Source organism: Peromyscus maniculatus, chromosome 1 (genome assembly GCF_049852395.1).
Source record: "Peromyscus maniculatus bairdii isolate BWxNUB_F1_BW_parent chromosome 1, HU_Pman_BW_mat_3.1, whole genome shotgun sequence".
In the NCBI taxonomy this organism is placed as follows: Eukaryota; Metazoa; Chordata; class Mammalia; order Rodentia; family Cricetidae; genus Peromyscus; species Peromyscus maniculatus.
The window spans coordinates 201166174-201188329 of record NC_134852.1 but is presented as its reverse complement, the minus strand read 5'-3'; the positions used below and the strand labels follow the sequence as shown (position 1 = coordinate 201188329).

The 22156-nt window shown below is 40.4% G+C and overlaps 1 protein-coding gene across 1 annotated transcript in view; it reads right to left on the bottom strand.

The window, feature by feature from the left end:
- The window catches only part of Sorcs3 (sortilin related VPS10 domain containing receptor 3), a 627324-nt gene that overhangs the window by 283985 nt on the left and 321183 nt on the right, over positions 1-22156 (bottom strand). The window contains exon 4 of the mRNA XM_006983301.4: positions 2774-2932. Coding sequence (XP_006983363.1) covers positions 2774-2932 — 159 coding nt within the window. The remainder of the gene's footprint in view (positions 1-2773; positions 2933-22156) is intronic.

Sequence of the window (22156 nt, the reverse complement as noted above, 5' to 3'; positions counted from 1 at the left end):
GGACAACACAACAACCCACAAAAAGGAAGCCTGCTTGCAAGAGGAGAGAAGGGGAGTAGCTTTCCTCCTATCATTTCCCTTTGGACAACTATGAATTGCTACTTCCTTTGATTCTTTCAGCCTCAAAGCTTGTTATCAAATGCCTACAAAGATTCCGATTGCCAAGAATGAATCCTGAGTGTTTCCTAAGTACTGAGGCCTTTTATTTCAAATTGCAAGATGGTAGGAGAGTCTGTAGGGAGGCCACAGCAGGAGCTGGCAAAAGAATTAGGAAGAAGTGGAAAGCCCAGCATGCAAGAAGGGAAGGAATTGGTCAAAAGCCCCAGCCATGCTTCTCTGGAAGCAGAAAGGATTTTGAGGGAAGAGGCAAAGCCCTCATGATTTTTCCATCAGTGCCTTTTTCCCAAATTAGATCCACTAGCAGGTCTTCTGCAGCTTTGGAGTACCAGTTTGAAAAGTAAAGCAATTGAATATCATCCCTTTAAAATATCATTCAATTAGATCTTTTGTAATACATATAACGTAAGGAGATAGCCTTACTGATTCTAAAGAAATTGCTAGTGCATTTCATCAAAGGCACAATAATGGAAACATCGATTCACTCCTCACCACAAACATCTCCTTTTGATGCTGCAGTTACCTTAATGCCAGCACTTTTCATTCTCTCTAGAAGAAAACAGCTGCCTCCATGCATGCACATCAGAGAGAGCTCTAGTCTGAAATAACACATTTGTATATCAATCCCAGCTACACTGGTATCTTCATTTGCTACTGCATAGCATCACTCTTCTAGACTCTATACCACTAAATTACTGCCCAAAATAAAGAAAAAATTGCCCTGCATTCTGGATAGCCAAGCAGAGGTGTTGTATGCCACCCCTGCAAATATTGCCAGGGGCTTCATGCCATTTATTCAAAGGAAGAATGGCCACGTACTTGTTAGAAGCCGTAGGTCTGAGGAATAGTCAGCCACTTTTAGCAGAACATGTCAACAAGAAAAAGTACTTAAGGAATAATATATCTGGAAATGTGCAATGTGATTAGGAAAATCCATCAACACCCAGTGCCATGTTACAAATATTTATTCTAAGTGAAAAAAATAGTCATCAAGTCTGAGACAATGTTGAAAGCATTACATCCACAAGCATATTCCACAAGCAATGCCCCTGAAATTCCTGGTGCTGTGGAAATGGAGGAAAAGGACACTCGGGACAACACAAGACATATTGTATTTGCTTTATCGACCTCTTGGTGTGAGGGGTCTGTTGCCTCTAGCCTAGCTTGCCTCTGTTAAAATATATTTTTAAGTGCTTTGGGCTTCATCTGAATAAATTACCATCCAACCATTTAACAACATTCAAGTAATTTATTTTTCTTTCAATATAGCTTCAAATTTTCTGGCTACACTAAGCATCTAAACTCACAGACTGTCTGACATTTGGCTAAGTCTTTCATACAATATCCACTTGATGCCATGAAAGAAACATATTTGCAATGGCTTTTGCTCTGCAAATGTCATGTGGCCGTCCTTAGGGGATTGCATTAAGCACCTGGTGCCCACCATGAGGTACTGCTAAGGAGAGATATAAAGGTTATGTTGAAATTATTGTTTAAAGGTGCTGACATCACACATACATTCACAATCACATATTTAAAGTAGATACTGAAGAGCAACTGTTTTAGGTCCTTAGAGAGCAGAGAGAATAAACTATTTCAGCAGGGCTATTCTGTGACTATCTCTATGCAAGATAGTTCTTGCAATTATCTTTTCCCTTTGACTGACTGATCCCATAATATTATTGTATAATAGCTGGCTTATGTACTAAGGTTCCGGGGGATGACAGGAAGTATAATGAAGAATAATCTAGTCTTGATTATGAAATACACACTGAACAAACATAATAGGTTCCTTTCTGCAGCATTTAAACATCCATTCAACTATGGATTCACCTAGCAGATATTCAGCAATAAGGCAAAATGGTAGATCCAACATGATGTATTAGGAAAAGGAAATTACTAATGTTTATGTTGCAGCTAAATTAAAGAATACCAGATGAGAGTAGCAATACTGGGTAAAGATCAGGAATTCTTTTTAAGATATGATGAATTCTCTGAAGTATATAGGAGAAACTGTCAAGTATGCAGCAGAATACATGGATTTTAGAACTTAAAGAGAAGGTCTCTGGGGGTCACAAACACTTTTAATTTTATTTTCAGAAAATAACAGAAACTTTTCTGAAGCTTCCCTTACATTCTTAGAAAGCAAAGGTATACTAAAACTTCAAATCAAGACAGCAGAGTATGATGGAATGCACCCTAGATGCAGAACCTGACAATGGCCATTCAAACTCCAGCTCCTCCAGCTGCAAGATGGAAGAGTATGGACAAGAATATTAGCTTTCTGCACCTTTGTTTACAGTTGTCACCATCAAACCATAAGAATGACTTTCCTCTTACCAACCTCACAGGGGTTTAGAAAAGAAAGTAAAATGATTAAATATTAGAGAAAGTCATTATAAGACTATGAAATAAAAAATAAACATTGCCAATACAGTATATACACATATGTATGAACACAGACACACACCTGCTCCTGTATATATTTTGATACTAAAGGGTAAGAAAGTAAAGTTCATTACTGAAGATAAAAACCAACATGATTGAAATAATGAAATGTTACCAATTCTCTCCAAAATCTGAGCTGAGCAAACAAGTGCTTTTCACAGAGAAGGACCCAGGCGACAACTTATAAACATAAGCAGTGCTGGTTCACCTTTTGATCCAAGCTGTAGGCCAGCACCCAGTCCTCCTGCTTGGGATGGAAGAGCAGGCTCTGGATGTAGAATGTGAGCCGATACTTCTGGTAAGTTGCCCCTTCGTCTGAGCTGATCAATATACTGCTCTCCATTTCAGGATCACTAAGAAGCATGATCTAATGAAAACAGAGGAGAAAATAAAGATAGAATTAGTAGGGTGGAATGAACATAAATAATACACACTGTTCTATTTTCCCCAGATTTACTGAGCTGAAAAGGGGGTGTAAGTCTAGTTCTACATACAAAAGGAGCTTTCATTTCATACTACTATTATCTTTGAAGTGATACATACATAAGATGGTCCTCCCTCCTCAGTTTTTAACTCACTTTCAATGTGTTTCTTTAGACATGGGAAAGACACTCCCCTCCTAAGATCTTACATTTTGTTCTGCTCATTCTGAACTATGATTTAAAAAGTGTGTCAATGATACCATTGTTAGAGAAATTTCCCAAAGCACAAAGCCACAGAGGTCCTTTAGAAAATACTACTGTGCTCGAGTTGACACCCAAACCAAGTAGACAGAAACAGGATGATCCAAAGGCTTTGGCATAATCAGAAAGGGCAAGTTGGCATGTTAACAGTTTTATATGAATTGTGGCATGTGAAAGCACTTAAAACTGTGGACATCTTGGGTTTTTCAATATTAACTTGAGTCGATGCTACCCAAAGTGCCTTTAAACTCATGGTATAAGTTATGCTCCTTTTTGGTTTGTTTGTGTTTTTTGTTTTCTATTTCAACTTTTTATTAATTCTTATGGATTTCACACCATGCATCTTGATCCTACTCAGCTCCCTGCCCCTTCACATCCACCCTCTGCCCTTGTAAACCCTCCCTCCTCCATGTTAAAATAACATTTAAAAGAAAAGGAAAAAAGGAAAGAAAAATATCATCATGAAAGGTATAGTGTGACAAAGTGAGTCACACAATATATACCCTACAGGTCATACATGTTACTTGCAAGTGATTATTTCAATAAGTCATTGATCTGGTTCAAGGCCTCTGGTTTTTGCTACACTATCCATACTAGGCCCTCACTTGGACTCGTCTTGGATATCCTGTTGTCCTGTGTCCTGGAGATCCTGCAACTTTGGGTTTGCTGGACCAGCCCCTTCATGTGCTCCAACAGCCCATAGATATGCTGGATGTTGGGAAGGGCAAACTTGTAGCCCTGGGTCTGGGTCTGGGTGGTTGCTGAGTTGGTGAGTGTACCAGCTCTCCCTCATCCTCAATACCAGGGTAACCTCTCTAGCACTGTTCCAACTAGCTCAACTTATACAGAGATGGCTCAGCCTTTAAAGGCTAGGCTCACAACCAGAAATATAAGTTATGCTCTTGACAAGGCATTGTTAGGACTACTATTTAGTATTCTGTTCAGTGTAGCTCAGCTCCTACCCATAGTGCTTTAATGGCACTTACTCCACTAAGAAATGATTGCCTTTCTAATGCTTAAACCTACTAGACAGACAGTGACACTCTGTAGTACTGGTAACTTTCTCTATCCTTCCTCAAGCAATCTCTTTTTGGAACACCACACTCATATGCTTTTCCTTCTTATCTTTTGGATATTGGACTTTGCTTGATTTTTCCTTTGACTGTGATCATGAGGTGATTCATCAGCCTTTCATTTTGACTCTCTCTTACTCACTGACTACTTTCACTTTCTATTTCTTTCCTTTTGTTTTCAGCAGTCATCTTCTTAGGACACTCATACATTAAGTCTCCAAATGAGCATCACTCATCCCAGACTTGATCTTAGTTTCAGGACTGTAAACTCTGCTATCCACAGTTTTCTGTTGTGATATTCCAGAAATACCTAGAATACAAAATACCCCAAAGTGGTACCTGAGGCCCCACCACTCTCAGCTCAGTCAGTATTTCCACAGCCATCCATAAGAAGCAGCGTGCCAACACTGATCCTTAGCTCTATTTTCTCATTCACCTCCTAAATTCAGTCTTGTCTTTTGCTGTGGTTCATATGTGCATGCATATGTGCATGCATGTGTGTGTGTGTGTGTGTGTGTGTGTGTGTGCGCGCGCGCGCGCGCGCGCGCGCGTTATGTATACCTGGAGGGTATGCCTAGTCACTTTTATACAGAGGACAGACATTTAGTACCCCTTGTATTGTTTTCCATATCTTGAAACAGGGCTGCTCATTAAACAGAAATCTCACTATTTTGGATAGGCTGACTGGCCAGTGAACTTCCAGAATCCTCCTGTGTCCCCTTTCCCAACACTGCAGTTACCAGGCATGTGCAGCCAGGCCGGGCTTTTACATGGTCTTCTAACTAGTGAGACATACCTCTAACCCTGCCTTGTGAATTGACTTCTGTTGAATCCCAACATCGAATCTATTTTCTCTCTGATTGTTGTGATGATTATTAGTAAGAAAAATGACTCAGCCAAAAACTTCTAAGAGTTGTTATTGCTTGCAAAGAGACTGAATGAGCAAGTGTATCTATTCCCTACTAAAATTCTAACAATTTGAGGGGTACTGCCAAACATTTTTCAGGCTAATGTTACCACATGGTATAAACCATGTGGACTGAAATACAAAATTAAGAAAAAACAAACAAACAAAAATAACCCTTGTCTGTACTTTGTAAAATAAAACTATTAACTAGCATGATTTTTAAAAGCAAGTTTTTAAAGGGACCTTTTAACTTCTGAGATTCACAATTCTTTTTCTCTTTTGTCCCTTCCCAGCTTCCAAAATAAGCTTGTGCTTTTTCTCAAATATTTGTTTTGACACAATTGCGATAAGTCATCATTAGTTATCACAACTTTGTTTTTTTTTTTTAATGGATACAGTTCAATAACTTTTTCATTGGTGTGTGAAAATCCAGGGCGAAGCTTTTGTATGGACTAGTAGTCACACAACAGTCTCTTCCTCTTGGGAATTCTAAAGGGAGAAGGGACCCTGGTGAAGGCACTGAGCTGCCTTAAGAAGACATTAGAGGAGATATCTGCAGTGCTTGTAGAGTTGGAGAAAATAGGTAACTGAGTAAGAATGATGACTTCATAACTAGTCTCATCATATCACACTATATCTAACCAATGGGTTGTTTATGAAGTGTGCAAGGAAACTATTTTCCTTGGTTCAGAAAAATTAAACTGCTTATTTTAGGTAGGAATCAAAAACTCCATGCTATGATTTTAATTAGAAGATAAGGTCACCATCCTGAATGGACTTTATTTTATACCCCATGAGTTACAATATTCTGTATAAAGTTTGCCATCAGATACCTTGTACAATGAATTCTCTTCCTCTCTTTGTCTCTTTCTGTGTATGCTCATGTTTGCATACATACTCATACTATATACATACACAGAAGTGTACACACCAACACTAACACATGCACAGATCCTGCATACACATATGTGTATACATACAGAAATGAATTTAGGAGGTATAGCTCAGTGGTAGAGTGTCTAGCTATAGAAATCAATGTACATATAAAAGGCATATTGACAATGTATGGTGGTTTTATGGAGCTTCTGTTTGCAAGAGCACATTTTTATTGCAACCTTCCTCTGACATTCTCTTCGGAAAACCATTTATATACTTGGATATCAGTAGCTATGTCTCTTTCATAGCTCAGATGTCTCGAGCCTGTTTTCTGAGAATGAAAGAAAGGGGAAATACAAACCTACATTTTTAACTGGTGCTAGGAATTTCACCTGATATTTTATCCAAAGCCCATATAAATCCCATGATGTCAGTATGGTTATTTGCCTTTTACACATAAGGAAACTAAGGTTCAGAAGGAAAGAAATTTCTTCATTACTCCCTGAACTATTGTAATCCTGCCAGCTACACAGAACAAACACATAGAATCATCATGTTTTCTTAAAACATGTCTAAGAAATTCACTGATGAAATAAACACAGCTTTAAGAAACCCCTTACTTCTAGAACTCACTTTCTATCTCTGACCTGGAGGGCAAGAACTCAATTAAAAAGAATCAAGAAAAAAGTGCAATGTTATATGTTGGTACTGAAAAAAAAATGAGAACATAATATTAACATAAGACGAAAAATGCTGTGTCCCAAATTAAGCCTTATGTTAAACTATGTCTTATACATTATTATGCCAAATATATAGAGAAAATAATTTCATGTCACACAAATTTTATTGTTAAGTGAGAATTTCCATCCAATGTTCTATGGGGTCAAAGCATTAAGTGATGCAATGAAAAGGGTACAAGAAGTGGAAATGGTCCTGGCAAATTGCAAGTATGCATCATTCCTCAGAGGAATTTGTAACAGCATCCAAATTAAATAATCTGTTGCTAGGCATTTATGGACTAGCCATGAGACTCTTAGTAAAGGTAAGAGAGATTGTCTCTGCAGAAGCAAAAGAGCTTAGGCTCTTTGCCTTTTTGGTTTGTAGTTGTTAGTGTGCAGGTGTACAAGCTGCAGTGAGGGCTGTTGAGATGTTTGTGCATTCTGTGTTTGCATGATTTTGACAACGTGAAAGGGACAGGGGTCTTGATGGAGGGTGGTGTTGTGTCTTGCTTTGCTTTTGCTTCCTTCTGCTTTAAGTTGTTATCCATCTTGTTCTTACATAAAATCTGCACTGGGGAGCTGGGCATGGTGGTTCATTCCTATAATCCACCACTTAGAATACAGAGGCTGGAGGATCAGGAGTTCAAGGTCATTCTCAATTACAGAGTGATTGAGGTCAGCCTGGGCCACATGAAACCCTGTCTAAAAACAAAAACAAATGCACAGTGGATGTTGGAGAATGGGCAGAGGTAGGTTAGTGAATTATTAATGGGATTGATTGATGTCTTGAATGCAACCGCACATGAACACATGAGGAAGTTACTCAATTTTTCCACCTTTGTCATCTCCAGGAGGAGGAAATATTAATAATCAGAGTGTTAATTACAGGATTAAATGAGATAAGCATAAAGGAGCCTAGCATACTGCAAGGCACATAGCCACCAAATACACAGCATCTTTATATTTAAATAACCTGTGATAACTGTACAACTAAGACCAGAAGGGAGCAAGAGGAGACTAGATGTGACTGAAGTGATCCGAGGCAACAGCTCTGTACAGATACAAATAAAGGGGGAAGAGGGGGAGGAACAAGGTTGTTGCCTTCCAATGTGTAAAAGTTCTATAAGGTGGAAAATTCTAGAGATCTGCGGAGCAGTAGTGTGTATATATTAACAATATTGCACTATACAATGCTGTATGGGTGACAGTCTTAGACTTTTGTTAAGAAGGTAAAGCTTTCTCTTTATCTCTGTGGGGTGTGTGTGTGTCTGTGTGTGTGTGTGTGTCATAACTAAAAAATATAGAAGAATCGGGGAGAAAAACAGCACATATTGGATTTGACATTAAGTTATGCACATTTTACATGCTTGCTAAAAACTGTACATGCACTATTAGCAAAAGCAAATGGCAACATTGCTTCTGCTATGAATGGAAACCAGCCAGCTGTCAATTTACTCAATAAAATTGTTGCTTTGAAGGGCCAATCTCATCTCACCTCTGTGGGGGGTACAGCCCATGGTGGCTTGAAACCTACCAATGTCTAATGGGTGGCAGTCTTAGGCTTCTCTAGGGATTGGACCATCCATTGTAAATGAATTGCCTGGGCTTCAGATTAGTGATAGTCAAGCTTTGGCACTCACCAACTCACAAATGCTACAATATCTTTCCCGTCTTGTTTATAATGCCTTTTACAGGAAAACATGGAAAAAGTTGAATAGCAATGGCTATAAGTGTGCTGTGAGACAGTCTTTCTGTATGCTGTGAATATATGTTGCTCCCACTGGCGAATAAATAAAGCTGCTTTGGCCTATGACAAGGCAGAATAAGAGTCAGCCTGGAAATCCAAGGAGAGAAACAGGGAGAAGGGCCAAGTCAGGGCAGACACCCTCCAGCTGCCTAACAATAAGATGCCAGCAGACCAGTAATGCCACAGTCACGTGGCAAAATATAGATTAGTAGAAATGGGTTAATTTAAGATGTCAGAGCTAGCTAGCAATAAGCCTGAGCCATAGGCCAAACAGTTTGTAATTAATAATAAGCCTCTGTTGTTTATTTGGGACCACATGGCTCCAGGACACAGGAAAACTTCTGGCTATACTAAGTGTGCATTCCAAATTGTAAATGATGCAGGTGGAAGACAGGAATCAAGCTGCTGGCTGAGTCTAACAATAGCATTGATGAATGCTGCCATTCAATTACCTAGTCATTTCCCTTTTATACAACTGATGGGAAAAAGTGGAAGCTAAACATTTCTGTCTCCCATTCTGCCCTGATGTTCCCCAAATCCAGGAAACAAACTCTGCTCAGTGTTCTAAGAAGAGTCTCAGAACAGAAGTAAGCAGACTACTCTCTGAATAGAAAAAGAAGGACGCTACAATTTACTATGCAACTGACTCCTAATGGTAGACATCGAGTGCATTGGTGATCAATAAGGAAAAGCAATAATATCAATGTAGACTTGCAAAGAGTGTAAGTGAGATGGTAGCATAACTGACCCCAAGCACACTAATGTAACTGATATGTTGCTGAGAATAGACATCCACACAAGCAGATTCTATGCAGATACTCTCCTTCTCTGACTCTTCTTGTCCAGCCTTCAATGGTAATTCTCCATACAGAGATAAGGAGAGCAGTGTGTGCAGGTATTTCAATTGCCACAGCTGGGCTTAGAGAAGTTTCTGACATCTGGCTAGTGGAGATCAGGGATACTACTAACCATGTGACAATGCACAGAACACTTATAATAAAGATTATCTGACACAAAACATCAATCATTGAATGTTAGTAGTGCCACTGTTGAGGAATTGTGTTGAGAGTTGTTGATATATGTGTTTATGTTGAATTATGACTAAACTATACAAACTAGAAATAAATTTTAAAGACAAGACATCAGCATATACTTACGCTTACACATATGCTCTTTTATCTGTTACCACTGTACAAGTTTTATTTGCCAAGATTGCAACTCTCCAATTTCTACCCCAACATAGTGTAAGTGTATTAAGCCTAATTTTCACTCTCTACTTGTCCTATAGGATTTAACATAAGCATCACTTAACAGCACACCAATCACTAAATCAAGTCAAGGAAAAAAAATGAAGAGATAACTCAGTAGCTCAAAGTACTTGCTACATGATCCTAAGGACTTGAGTTCAGTCCTCAGAACCCAAAGTCAAATGAGAGAGCTGAGAGCTGAAAGTTACCACTAGCCTCTACCTGCACACCATGGCAAGTGTCCCCTTAGCACACAAGCACACATAAAATAAATAAATATAATACATATTTAAAAAATAAAGCCTGTGTGTTTTAATCCCTTCACTCTGGGCGCCATGTTGATCAGAGAGCTGCTGGTGGGGGGCAATACCAGGGGAAGAGTAAAGAAGCCAGAGTGAATGGAAAGGGGCTCTGGACCATGATGGAGTGCAAAATGATGAAATGTGGGTACATGATGAATGAAAAATCCCAAGTAGTCTGCTTGCAGCCAATATGTGTGGTGTCCAAGAAAGGAACACGACACACCAAAAGGTTCTGAACCTCTACACACATCTTGGTTTTACTTATAATAACTAAGTATTGGAAATAGTCCAGATTGGTGAATTTTTGAACCTGAAGAAAAATGAAAGAGAAAAATAGAGATGGAATTAACACTTTTGAGATAGAAAAGCATGGGAGGACTAGATTTAAGACTTTGATAAGATGGAGTTGGTTTGATATGTCTAATTCACATTCAGATGGGGTATTAGAGGATGCACAAGGATCATCTTCAGGAGAGTAGGCTGGCCTGCAGAAATGACCTCAGGGTATCTGCATCTGAACAGAACCGAGCAGTGTGCATCTGCAGTCACCATGGCAGCTGCATCTGAACAGGACCAGACAGTGATATCTGCAGTCACCATGGCAGCAAGCAGAGATGAGTCTAAATAGAAAAGGGAGTTATGGACCACTGCTTATAGAGCAAAGAAATTGTGAGACACAAAAAGTAGTTAAGGAGGGGGTTTCTAAGGAGAAAACTCAAAGAATGGGGCATTCTTGCACCTAAAGAAAAATAAAGCACATGGCAAGATGGTGTTCAATTGCATCAAATGCAGCTAAAAGTCTTAAAAATGTGAGTCTATCAATCCTCAGTCTCCCTTTTTCCTCAGTTGTACTTCCCATGGCTTCAGTTGTCTGTGGTCAGTGGCAATCCAAAAACTTTAGATGGAAAATTCCAGAAATAAAAGCACACCATTCTGAACAGTCTGGTAAAATCTCATGTTGTCTGACTCCATTCTAGCCAACATGTGAGCCATCTTTGTCCAGAGTATCCACACTGTGGATGTGTGAGTGTGTGTGTGTGTGTGTGTGTGTGTGTGTGTGTGTTGTGTATGTATATATGTATATCTATATATCTAAACATACATATGTGTATTTCTATATATGCATATCTCCACACACTCATTATTCATATGGTAATCACAGCTAGCAGATCAACTGCCTAGACATTTTGATACTTTTGTTTATCTCATCACTATTTTACTTAATCACAGCCCGAAAGCAGACACTATGTAGTTGCAATACTGAATCATTGGTTATTAACAGTCTCTTACTGTGCTTAATTTATAAACTGAACTTTATCCTAAGACTAAGAATATGTGGTTATATAAGTATAAAAATAATAAGTTATGTATATGAACATGCCATGACCCACTAGTTTGTATGTAAACATTAAAATTGATTTAAAATATACTCGCAAAAATAAAACAAATAGTATATAGGCTTTGTTACCATCAGGCTTCCACTGTGTGTGGGGGCGGGGGTGGTGGTGGATTGCAACACTATCCCCTCAGATGAGGGGAAATAACTACAGAGAGGCAACCATTAAAATTAGCATCGAAGAGTATATTAGTGACCACAACAAGTGTTGAGAGTGAACTGTGCAGATGGGCAGTGGTGATTCTAGTGTAAGTTGGCCTGATCACCCTGTATGGAACTCATCTCATAAATATTCTTTTCTTTGACCTTGAAAATTCTGTTCTAGGATTCTGTCCAAGGAAACCATCAGAGACCCAAAAAAGGTTTATGCACCTGTATGTCCATCTCATGTTATTTATAATGATATAGAATTAGAAATGACCCAAATATTTGATAGGAGTATGATTAAATAAAGTATACTAAATCCACTTAATGGAATATTACATGGCTATTAAACATGAATTCAGTTTTATGGCACATGGAAAATAACCATGTTCAAAATGTGCATGAAAAACAGACTGGTCATATGTGAAACAGAATCTCAGTTTTAAAATTACACTTCATGTCAGTGTATCTGTATAAATCACTTAATGAAAAACATGCCCAGGTTAAGTGCAGTTATCCCTGTGCAGTAAGATCATGACTATTTTATTTTATTTTCTGAAATTGTACACACACACACACACACACATACACACACACACATACATACACACACACACACACACACACACACACACACACCCTAACTCTGTCTCCCCTGTAAACAATATTGTGCTATGCTTTCTTGCTTGCTATCAGCCAATGTCATGAACACATACTGCTCACAGTGCAGGGTAGTTGTGACATGAGGAGGATGTGGAAAGAGAGCCCCCATGTATACAGTGCCAGTCACCTCACTATTCAGAGAGTGATGCTTCTGGTCTCTCTCCTGGACCCAGGTACTTCCACTTTGACCTCTAGCTTTCCAAACTTCCCTGCCTACCCCATGCAAGTCCAGCTCTAACTGTGCCATTCGCTCTCTCCAAAAGGCTCCAATACCATCTACCTGTTATGAAAACCCCAGTGACATGCCAGACCTTTCCCAAGTCAGTTGGCTATTTTCCATCTTGCCCACTAGTTGTAGATGAGCAGGCTCCTGTGAGTTTTTACAAACCACCATGCTTATTCTGATGTTCTTTGCTCATACCACTCACCTATCAAAAAGCCCAAAGCTGGGTATTTCTGATGTATCCTTGTTCTGGGCATGGAAACCAGTTCCAGCTCCATTAATCCTCAGAAAGCTTTAGCGAGAGCTGTTGTCTCTACTAGTCCAGGTAGGATTAGGCCCACTTGCATTAAATGGCATGTAATGGTCCCATCTACTCCTCTCCTGTACAAGGCTGACATGGAGGAGTGGATAGATTCCTAGTCACATTATCTCTAAGCAAGATGTTTATTTCCAATATTTATTAAAAGCAAGTCTAACCTCAGGGGAGAAGAAAATTTCCTACAATTTGAAAGAAAAAAAATGAAAAGGAGACAGAATTGGTTCAGAAGTAACTTTGTTTATGTTTGATATTTTACTGTAGTTTGTTATAGGGTTTTTTGTTGGTCAGTTGCATAAAAGGAAGCTACAAGCCATGGTGCAAGTTCCTGGATTCAGGCTGAGAGTCCGAGGAATGAGTCCGTCTGGACAGAATGCATGCACTCAGCACAACTCTGTTGCAGACATGGATGGGGGTTTGGGTGCATTTGGCTTTGAGAAAAGGCGGATCAGTTAAATTAACAAGTCCAAGGTGTCTGCTGTTTCAGGCATCCATCTTGCTACCACATATGTCTAGGGTCACAATGAGAACTCAGAATTACAAGCGCTATCTCAAAGCCTCAAATCAGAAAGGCAATGGAGATACAAAAACGATACAGGAAAAATGCCAGCCAGCATGTCTATTGTCCACCACAAAACAAACCTCATTTATAAGCATCTTGTTGAAGCTGTGTGGGAAGAAGATGCTGAAAAGATCTGGGCACACAGGGGATGGTAAACGGAAATTAATTGCACAGTATCTATTATGACTAATTTAAGAATTGCAGATAGCCACTGATACGGTATTTATTTAGTGCACTGTCTTTAGTGGCTCATCTAATAAACAGCTGGGAAAAAAAGAAAGAAAGGAGGCAGGAAGGCTTTCATAAAGTCACCTGCTACCCTGTTTTCCCAATGGATCTTTAATTCTTTATATGAGAATCCTCTAGCTTGGGCTATTGGGGGGGTGTAACTAGATATTAGAAAGGTTATTGGACTTAGGAGAGATAGAATGAGCTCTTGGTTATCACAGACAGCAATCAGGGAGGTGAGTACTTATGCTTGGAACATCATCTGTCCTGGTAATGCTCAGAGAGCCTATGTAACCGAAAGCTTTATTAGAGTTGGTCATGAGGTCAGAGGTTGTTCAGGCGCAGTCTCTCCAAGTTCAACTATGCATTCCTTGACTGCTTACAAGTCCTCACACAGCCGAATACAAAGAACCCAAAGCCATGGCCACCTTATGCTGCACCCACCCTTTGTTCCACCATTCCCTACCAGAAGCCAGGCTGTAATGAACCAGGGTTTCCTACTGTCCTTCCACTCTGGTGGGGATCAGCTTGAGATAAGACACCCCAGGAAATGCTGATCCCTTCTCACAGAAGAAAGACATTTCACTCCCCCAAAAACATGTAAAAGAAAAGAACGTTTACAGCTCTTGCTCGGTCTGTGCTCTCTGATCACAGCTCAGGACCCCTGTGACACACACCCTCCTGCTTGGATCTGGCTATCTAGAACCAGAGCCTTTGAAGTTCTTTGAGTCATTTTGTGGCTCTTCTCTCCTTTAATCCTCCTCTCCTCTGTGAGGAAGGCAAGCAGGCATTCTCACCCCTCTCTGTCTGCTTGGAATCCTGTAGCAGAACAACATAGACTTGTAGACTTTTACTCCTTCCTCAGAGTTACCAAGGCTGAAAAATCCAAGATCAGATTCTTTGTGGTCCCTTCCAAGAGGGTGCCAAGCCCTTTTGTAGGGGTGTCTCCTTTAAGACTTATCACTTCAAGGTCCTCGGTATCTAATCTTATCACACTGGTGGGATTTCAAACAGGAATTACGGTAGGCAGTGTTTCGTTTATGGTGGCCCTGTATTGGTTTCTTACTATTGTTATAACTAGTAACCATAAATTATTAAATTTAAATATCTTATGTATCTGAAGCACAGAGGTTTAACAAGGTTTGGAAGAAATCAAGGTGCCCACAACCATGTCTACACCTTTTTTATAGGGTCTTGGGTAGAGTCTGTTCTCCTAGCTTTAGAGACTGCTGTGTTTCTTGGTTCCTAACCTGCATCTGTCTTCAAATTCAGGCACAGCCTGTCCAGTGTTCGGCATACTTCTCATGGACACTGCTCTTCTACCCATGCACTTTCCCACATCCAAAGACATTCATGATTATTTGATAATCTAGACTAATGTCTGGCGAAGGCTCACTGATTGACAATAAATATTACACCCAGAACTTGCATTTCCCCTTGTCTCAAGTCTTACTTGTCTTACAAGTCTTGGAGATTAAAATATCTGTAAGAAACCTTAGCTTTGCCCAGCACAACCCCTTCTGCAAAGGAAACACAGGCTTAGCAGTTTACTAGAAGTTACAACTTGTCACCAAGGTCAAAAGGCAAGCTCAGACTCCACTTTTCCTCCTGAGTTAAGAGCTTTAGCCTTCTTGCTGTGCTCAGTTTCAGTGGCATGGTGAAGGAGAAAGAGGACACAGCTAGGCAAAGATGAGAAGTTAGTGCAAACAAAGGCAGGAAAGAGCAGCAGGAGGAGGAAGGAGAATGCCCTGCCACACAGCTCACTCTCCATGGGTGCCCCTGTCCTGCCCTACCCACTCATATCCTATTTCTAAAGGATCATCCTTTCAGCATTGTGGACTAGTGTGTACATGTGCCTTTTTTCATGTTGGGTTTTAGAATGATTTCATTGTATGGGTTTGCTTCCTCTCTTTCTCAATGTGAAACAGAAGGGTAGGGGGAATGAGGAGGTAGCAATTTTGCCAGGCAGGTACTCTCTGTAATGATCCATCATCCCATGCCAGGTGGTCCCCAGACTAGCAGGAAAGAGAAAACCACAATAACAGTAATAAATGGGAAAAGGACCCTCCAGGTAAAGACATAACAAGGAGCTGCCGCTGTCTCTGCCAGGGAGGTGGGAAGAGGCCGTAGAGGGAATACAGAAGTTACCAGATGGACAAGCATCCAAAGGCTGCAGATTTCTATTTTACCCCAGTGACTGCTCTCAGTCTCTCTCTCTCCTCTCTCTCTCTCTCTCTCTCTCTCTCTCTCTCTCTCTCTCTCTCTCTCTCTCTCTCTCTGTGTGTGTGTGTGTGTGTGTGTGTGTGTGTGTGTGTGTGAGTGCCTGTGTCTTTTCCTCTCTACACAAGAAAAGGAAACACCACCACACATACCTTCGCTAACTTTTGTTGTTGTTAGGGACACAGAAGCACATTTGTCAAAAGGTCCACCTGCTACTTGTGATTCCAGAGCTCTGCAAAGGATCCACCCCTACAGTGATTTAGATTAATCACTTCTCATTAAGAGCCAATAAACAGCCTGCATTCAGAGTGTTCCTAGCTGCCACAACCCACTGTCGCCATGTATAATTGCCAAAAGGGAAGGCAGAGGCACACCAGAGAGTTGTCAAATGTAATTTATAGGTTTTTAAGATCTAATCATTTTCCATAATATTAGATTAAATGACAGTCTATATTAAAGAGGAAATTACATTTCACCTTGCTTTCTTCCTCCCCTCCCCCTTCCTAACAAGGGTTTTAAAAGGGTCTAATCCCATAGCCAAGGGCCAGAAAATGTCCTTGACAATGCACTTGAAAAGAATTACACACAGGACTTTCCTACACCCACCAGGCTATCAGGAGAAGCAGGGGAAGAGATAGATGGAAAGCTCTCTGAGCTGATCCAACTGAACAGGAACTTCTCCTAGCCTGCACTCCCTACCTCCACCCGAGTTGGGTTATCTCACTCTAATCATGTTCACACAGCTCCAGGGTATTTGCTTGGATGTTTGCCATGTTAAGGATCAACCTGAAGTAAACCGAAACCATACAGAATCTCATCACTATGGAACTGGAATCAAACAGACCTTGCATTTGCAGCTGGCCGTTTAACCCTGCACTGGACCAAATGACTTACATCCATTTATTATGGCTTTGTCTATGAAGAATACTAGACACCAAGAATACAAAGATGAGTGAGAACGTTGTAAACCCCCTCTGCCACTCACTTAGTCTCCTGACTGCTGAGTTTCCGCTCTTCTCAACTGTAAGATTGAAACATAATACTTTCTACTACCATTACTGTGGCTTGGGGAAAAGGAGAAAGAATAATAATATTTAGAAACATTCACAAGTGAGTATAGATAGGGGCTCTGCTGTACATCGGCCTCATTGTGTTTCTGCACAGCTGTGCTGAATGAGGCTGTGGACAAAACAGAATCAGCTAGAGTCAGGAGAGGTGTCACACAAAGGCACAGCCAAGATGGAAGGTAGAGTGAAGGCTCACAGGATGTGGATGATGCATATGAAAGGACCAATGGTGAATAACCTGCTGCTGTGATGTACTTGACATTTATAATGCCAGACCAGAGACCAAATTCTGTGGTATGTTACTGATGTACCTTCTTTCACTGGTTCCAACAGAACTTTCCCTCCCCTTGTCCCAGGACCATTAGTGGAAAGAACCACCCCATTCGGTTTCCCAAATCTCCTGCTTTCCCACCTAGACAAATCACTACTTAGGTCATCCCTATCCCTAGAAAGCTCCTATTTCTAGTGTATACCGTGAAGCCCCATCATGGCCATACCCAAATGCCCCCACCTCTGAGAAAGCTGCATCCATTGTCCATCAGTACTTTTGGTGCTTTGTTGAATTCACAGCAACCTGCTTATGTTACACTGAAAATGTAAGTTGCAGGAGGCTGGAAAATTTCCCTCTTCCTGTTCTGTACAGTCTAAGTGAGTGTCTTTCAAGGGGGTTTCACAAGCCCTATGGCTCTGCTCCTAGTATCTGCACTCATGATCCTAGTGTTTGTGCTCTCTGCAGAGCCACTGGATAAGAGGAAGACCACCAGATGTGGAGAAAGCTTTTACTGCTTCTATTTACCAGCGACACAAGTCATCCTGAATTCAATGGCCAAGTTCTGTGGTGGTAATCTAATTGTATTGAAATATTATTTTGATTTGTACTGAAATATTAATTTGATTGTATGTTAATAAATAAAGTTGTCTGGGGGTCAGAGCTATTAGAGCCATAGCAAGAGTGTGGCGGTGGTGGCACACGCCTTTAATCCCATAGATATCTGTGTGTTCAGGGTCAGAGCTATTAGAGCCATAGCAAGAGTGTGGCGGTGGTGGCACACGCCTTTAATCCCATAAGATCTCTGTGTGTTCAGGGATACAGCCAGCATTGGAGACATATGCCTTTAAGACCAAGGGGGCTGTACATTCAGACAGTGACGAGGCAGTCATGTGTTTGGGTTTACAACCAATGAGAAGGCAGAACAACATACTTTAAAAATACGAACCGACAGGAGGTAGGTCTCTTTTCGCGAAGCTGGGACAGCAGGAGGAAGGGTGAGATTTTAGCTCTGAGCTCTGACCTCTCGGCTTTCTCTTTTACATTGTTTCTGTGTTTCTTATTTAATAAGACGGTTGGTTACATCTACATCTGGCGCCCAACGTGACAAGAATCCATTAAAAACTGCTTGGCTTGGCGGCAGGTCCGCTTTCCCGCAAGGGCGGCAGGCAGCCCGCGGCGGCGGCGGCGGCGGCGGCGGCGGCAGCGGCGGCACACGGTGGCCGGCGGCGATCGGCTTCTTAGTCCGAGCTGCTAGCGTCCTAGTCCGGGTAGCAACTTCTAGCCCGGGCCTAGGTCTGTGAGCAGCTTGCCTAAAGCCGGTGCTACAAACAACTCAGACCTGCCCTGCCGAACAGGGCCCTGCCTGTAAAGCCAACGCACGTGGTCGGAGCTTAAGGAAGCCAGACCCAAGCCTTGACTCGGCACAAGAGGGAACACGTGGCTGCATTTAAGCTTTAGCCGGCTACGCTTTCTTGTGCGTTCTCTCTTTCCCCTCTCTCTCTCTCTCTCTCTCTCTCTCTCTCTCTCTCTCTCTCTCTCTCTGGATTTACACCTGGGACACTAGGTGGCTGCTTTGAAAATCCCCTCGGATTTCTACTGTTCTACGCAGATTTGGTAAGTCATAATATATCAGATATTTTAAAGGAAACTATCTAAAAGAGAATTTTTTTCCACATTAAAAAACAAATGGGTTTTATGTGTACATTGGAAGAAAATTGGTTTTTGTTCGAAATTTTAGGCAGTCTGGCAATGGAACAACTATATAATATTAGTATTGGTGGAATTATGCACCTCATCACTATAATAATCCACATTTTAATATTTAAAAAGATAGTCAATTTAAGTGCCAGGATAACAGCGTTAGAAGAACTTGTTAAACCTGTAAAAATTCAGACAGAAGAAATTAACAGTGAAGTTGTTTCAAGTCGGGATCATAAGGTTGCAGAAAGAAAGCCTGTTTTCACACAGTCACCCTTAATTTATCCTGTAACAGTACAGCAGATGCCTGATCAAATGGCTACACAAAATACTTGGGCTCCAATTGAAATGTTGGATTTAAAAAGGTTTAAGGAGGCAATAGTATCTTATGGCATGCATTCCCCATATGTAAAGCAAATGTTAAACACTTGGTCAACATATAATAGGATAGTACCACAGGACTGGCGGGACCTCGCACAAGGTGTTCTGGAACCCAGCCAGAGACTTCAATTTCTGACTTGGTTTAAGGAGGAGGCTAAAAACATAGAAAAACAATGGAGGGATAAAGGAGTACAAGTTTGCCAGGATCAGCTTATGGGCGAAGGCCAATATGCTTCAGCACAAGCACAATGTTTATATGATGTCCAAACCCTAATTTTATGTCGAACGGCAGCCTTGAATGCATGGGACAAAGTTGAGGAACCAGGAAAAAAATCTGAGTCATTTACAAAGGTGAAGCAAGGCCCAAAAGAGTCTTTTACAGATTTTTTACAAAGACTGGCTTCAGCAGTAAAGAGAACGGTCTCGGATTCAGAAGCTGGTAAGGCAATAATTGAATCTTTGGCCTTTGAGAATTCGAATACAGCATGCAAAAGAATAATCAGGCCATTAAGGGCAAGATCTGCACCTATGGAAGATTGGATTAGAGAAACAATTAATGTTGAAGCTGATGAGCATGATGATACATGGGTAGGAGAAGTAATTTCAAAAGGTTTGAGGAGTGTTAGATGTTTTGGATGTGGAAAGCAAGGACATTTGAAAAGGGACTGTAGACAGGTCATTTCCAGAAACAATGTTTCTTCAAGGAACAATGGCAACAGAATGCCCCTTCCTTCTGGAGTATGCAGAAGGTGTGGTAAGGGAAAACACTGGACCAACGAATGTAGATCAACAAAGGACAGACAGGGTAATCCTTTGCCTCAGTCTTCGGGAAACTCCCAGAGGGGCCTCAGGCAGGCCCCCAGTGCAAATCCAGTTCAAACCTTTCCGGCAGCCATAGAGGAAATGCCTGCTCTGGAGAGCGATTAAATAACCAAATGCCTATTGGAATAAATCATGCTGGTCAGAATGATGAAACAGAGAGAATAGAAAATTCAGGAGAAAACATAAAGAAAATTTTTTGGCAAACTTCTATTAATGAACAAAGACCAAAATTAACGATAAAAATAAATGGTGTTTTGTTGTCTGGTCTGGTAGACACAGGTGCGGACGTTACCATAATTGCACCAGAATTTTGGCATCCAACTTGGCCTCTTCAGGAGGTAAACGTTCAACTATTAGGAATTGGGACATTATCTCAGGTGAAACAGAGTGCAAGATGGCTCGAATGTATAGGTCCAGAAGGACAGAGAGGAAAATTAAAACCATATGTGGCTAACATAACTATGAACCTGTGGGGTCGAGACTTGTTGCAACAATGGAATACTCAGATTAACATCCCTCCAATCTCAGAAACAAATCATAAACTAGCACATGTTACTGAGAGAAATATTAGAAGATATTGTTCTAATGAGTGGTCACCAGCCATCCATATTATACAAGAACAGGGCACAATAACTGACGATCTTCCAAAGACACCAACAGCTCTACCTTTAAAATGGTTAACAGACAAGCCTGTATGGGTCCAGCAATGGCCTTTAACAACAGAGAAACTCCAGGCTTTAGAAGAGCTGGTAGAAGAACAGTTAAATGCTCAGCATATTGAAGAATCAACCAGCCCTTGGAATTCTCCTGTATTTGTTATTAAAAAGAAATCTGGTAAATGGAGAATGGTAACAGACCTTAGGGCAATTAACAAAGTAATTCAGCCAATGGGTTCTCTACAATCTGGGATGCCTTTGCCTACTCTGTTACCAAAAGGATGGCCTCTCATAGTTATTGATTTAAAAGACTGTTTCTTTTCAATACCCTTACAAGAAAAAGACAGAGAAAGATTTGCTTTTACAGTGCCTACTTATAATAATTCTCAACCGGTTAAAAGATTTCAATGGAGGGTCCTCCCACAGGGAATGTTGAATAGCCCAACTCTGTGCCAATATTTTGTACAACAGCCATTGGAAGTGATACGTAAAAAATTTCCTAAATCTATAATTTATCATTATATGGACGATATTTTACTAGCTGACTCAAATGCAGATACTTTAGAAATAATGTTTGAAGAAGTAAAGAAAATTTTGCCTCGCTGGGGATTACAAATTGCTCCTGAAAAGATACAAAGAGGAGATTCTATTAATTATTTAGGATATAAAATAGAGCTACAAAAAATTAGACCCCAAAAGGTGCAAATTCGGAGAGATAGACTACAGACTCTTAATGACTTTCAAAGATTATTTGGAGATATTTCTCATCTACGAACTATTGTTGGGGTAAAAAATGATGAACTGACTAATTTGTTCAAAACCTTAGAAGGTGACAAGGACTTAAATAGTCCAAGAGAATTATCACCTGAAGCTGAGAAAGAATTAGCCTTGGTAGAAAAGAAAGTGCATGAAGGACACGTGAATCGTATTGATCCAAAGCTGGATTGCATTTTGGTTATCTTACCTTCTAGGCGTTCTCCTACTGGAATATTAATGCAGAGGGAAGATATTATATTGGAATGGATATTTTTACCAAATAAACCAAATAAAAAATTAAAAACTTATGTGGAAAAAATCTCTGACTTGATTTACAAAGGAAAATTGAGACTTCGTCAATTAGCAGGCATAGACCCAGCAGAAATTGTCGTACCATTAACTAAGGAGGACATTGAAAAATTATGGACAGAAAGTGAACCTTGGCAAAGAGCTTGCAGTAATTTTTTGGGAGAAATTAACAGCAAATATCCCAAAAGCAATAGAATTGATCTTATAAAGAGAGCTGAATGGATCTTGCCTCGAATTGTACGGCAAAAACCCATATCTGGAGTTCATACATTTTATACAGATGCCAACAAAGAAGGAAAGGCAGGTTACAAATCAGAAAATTTAA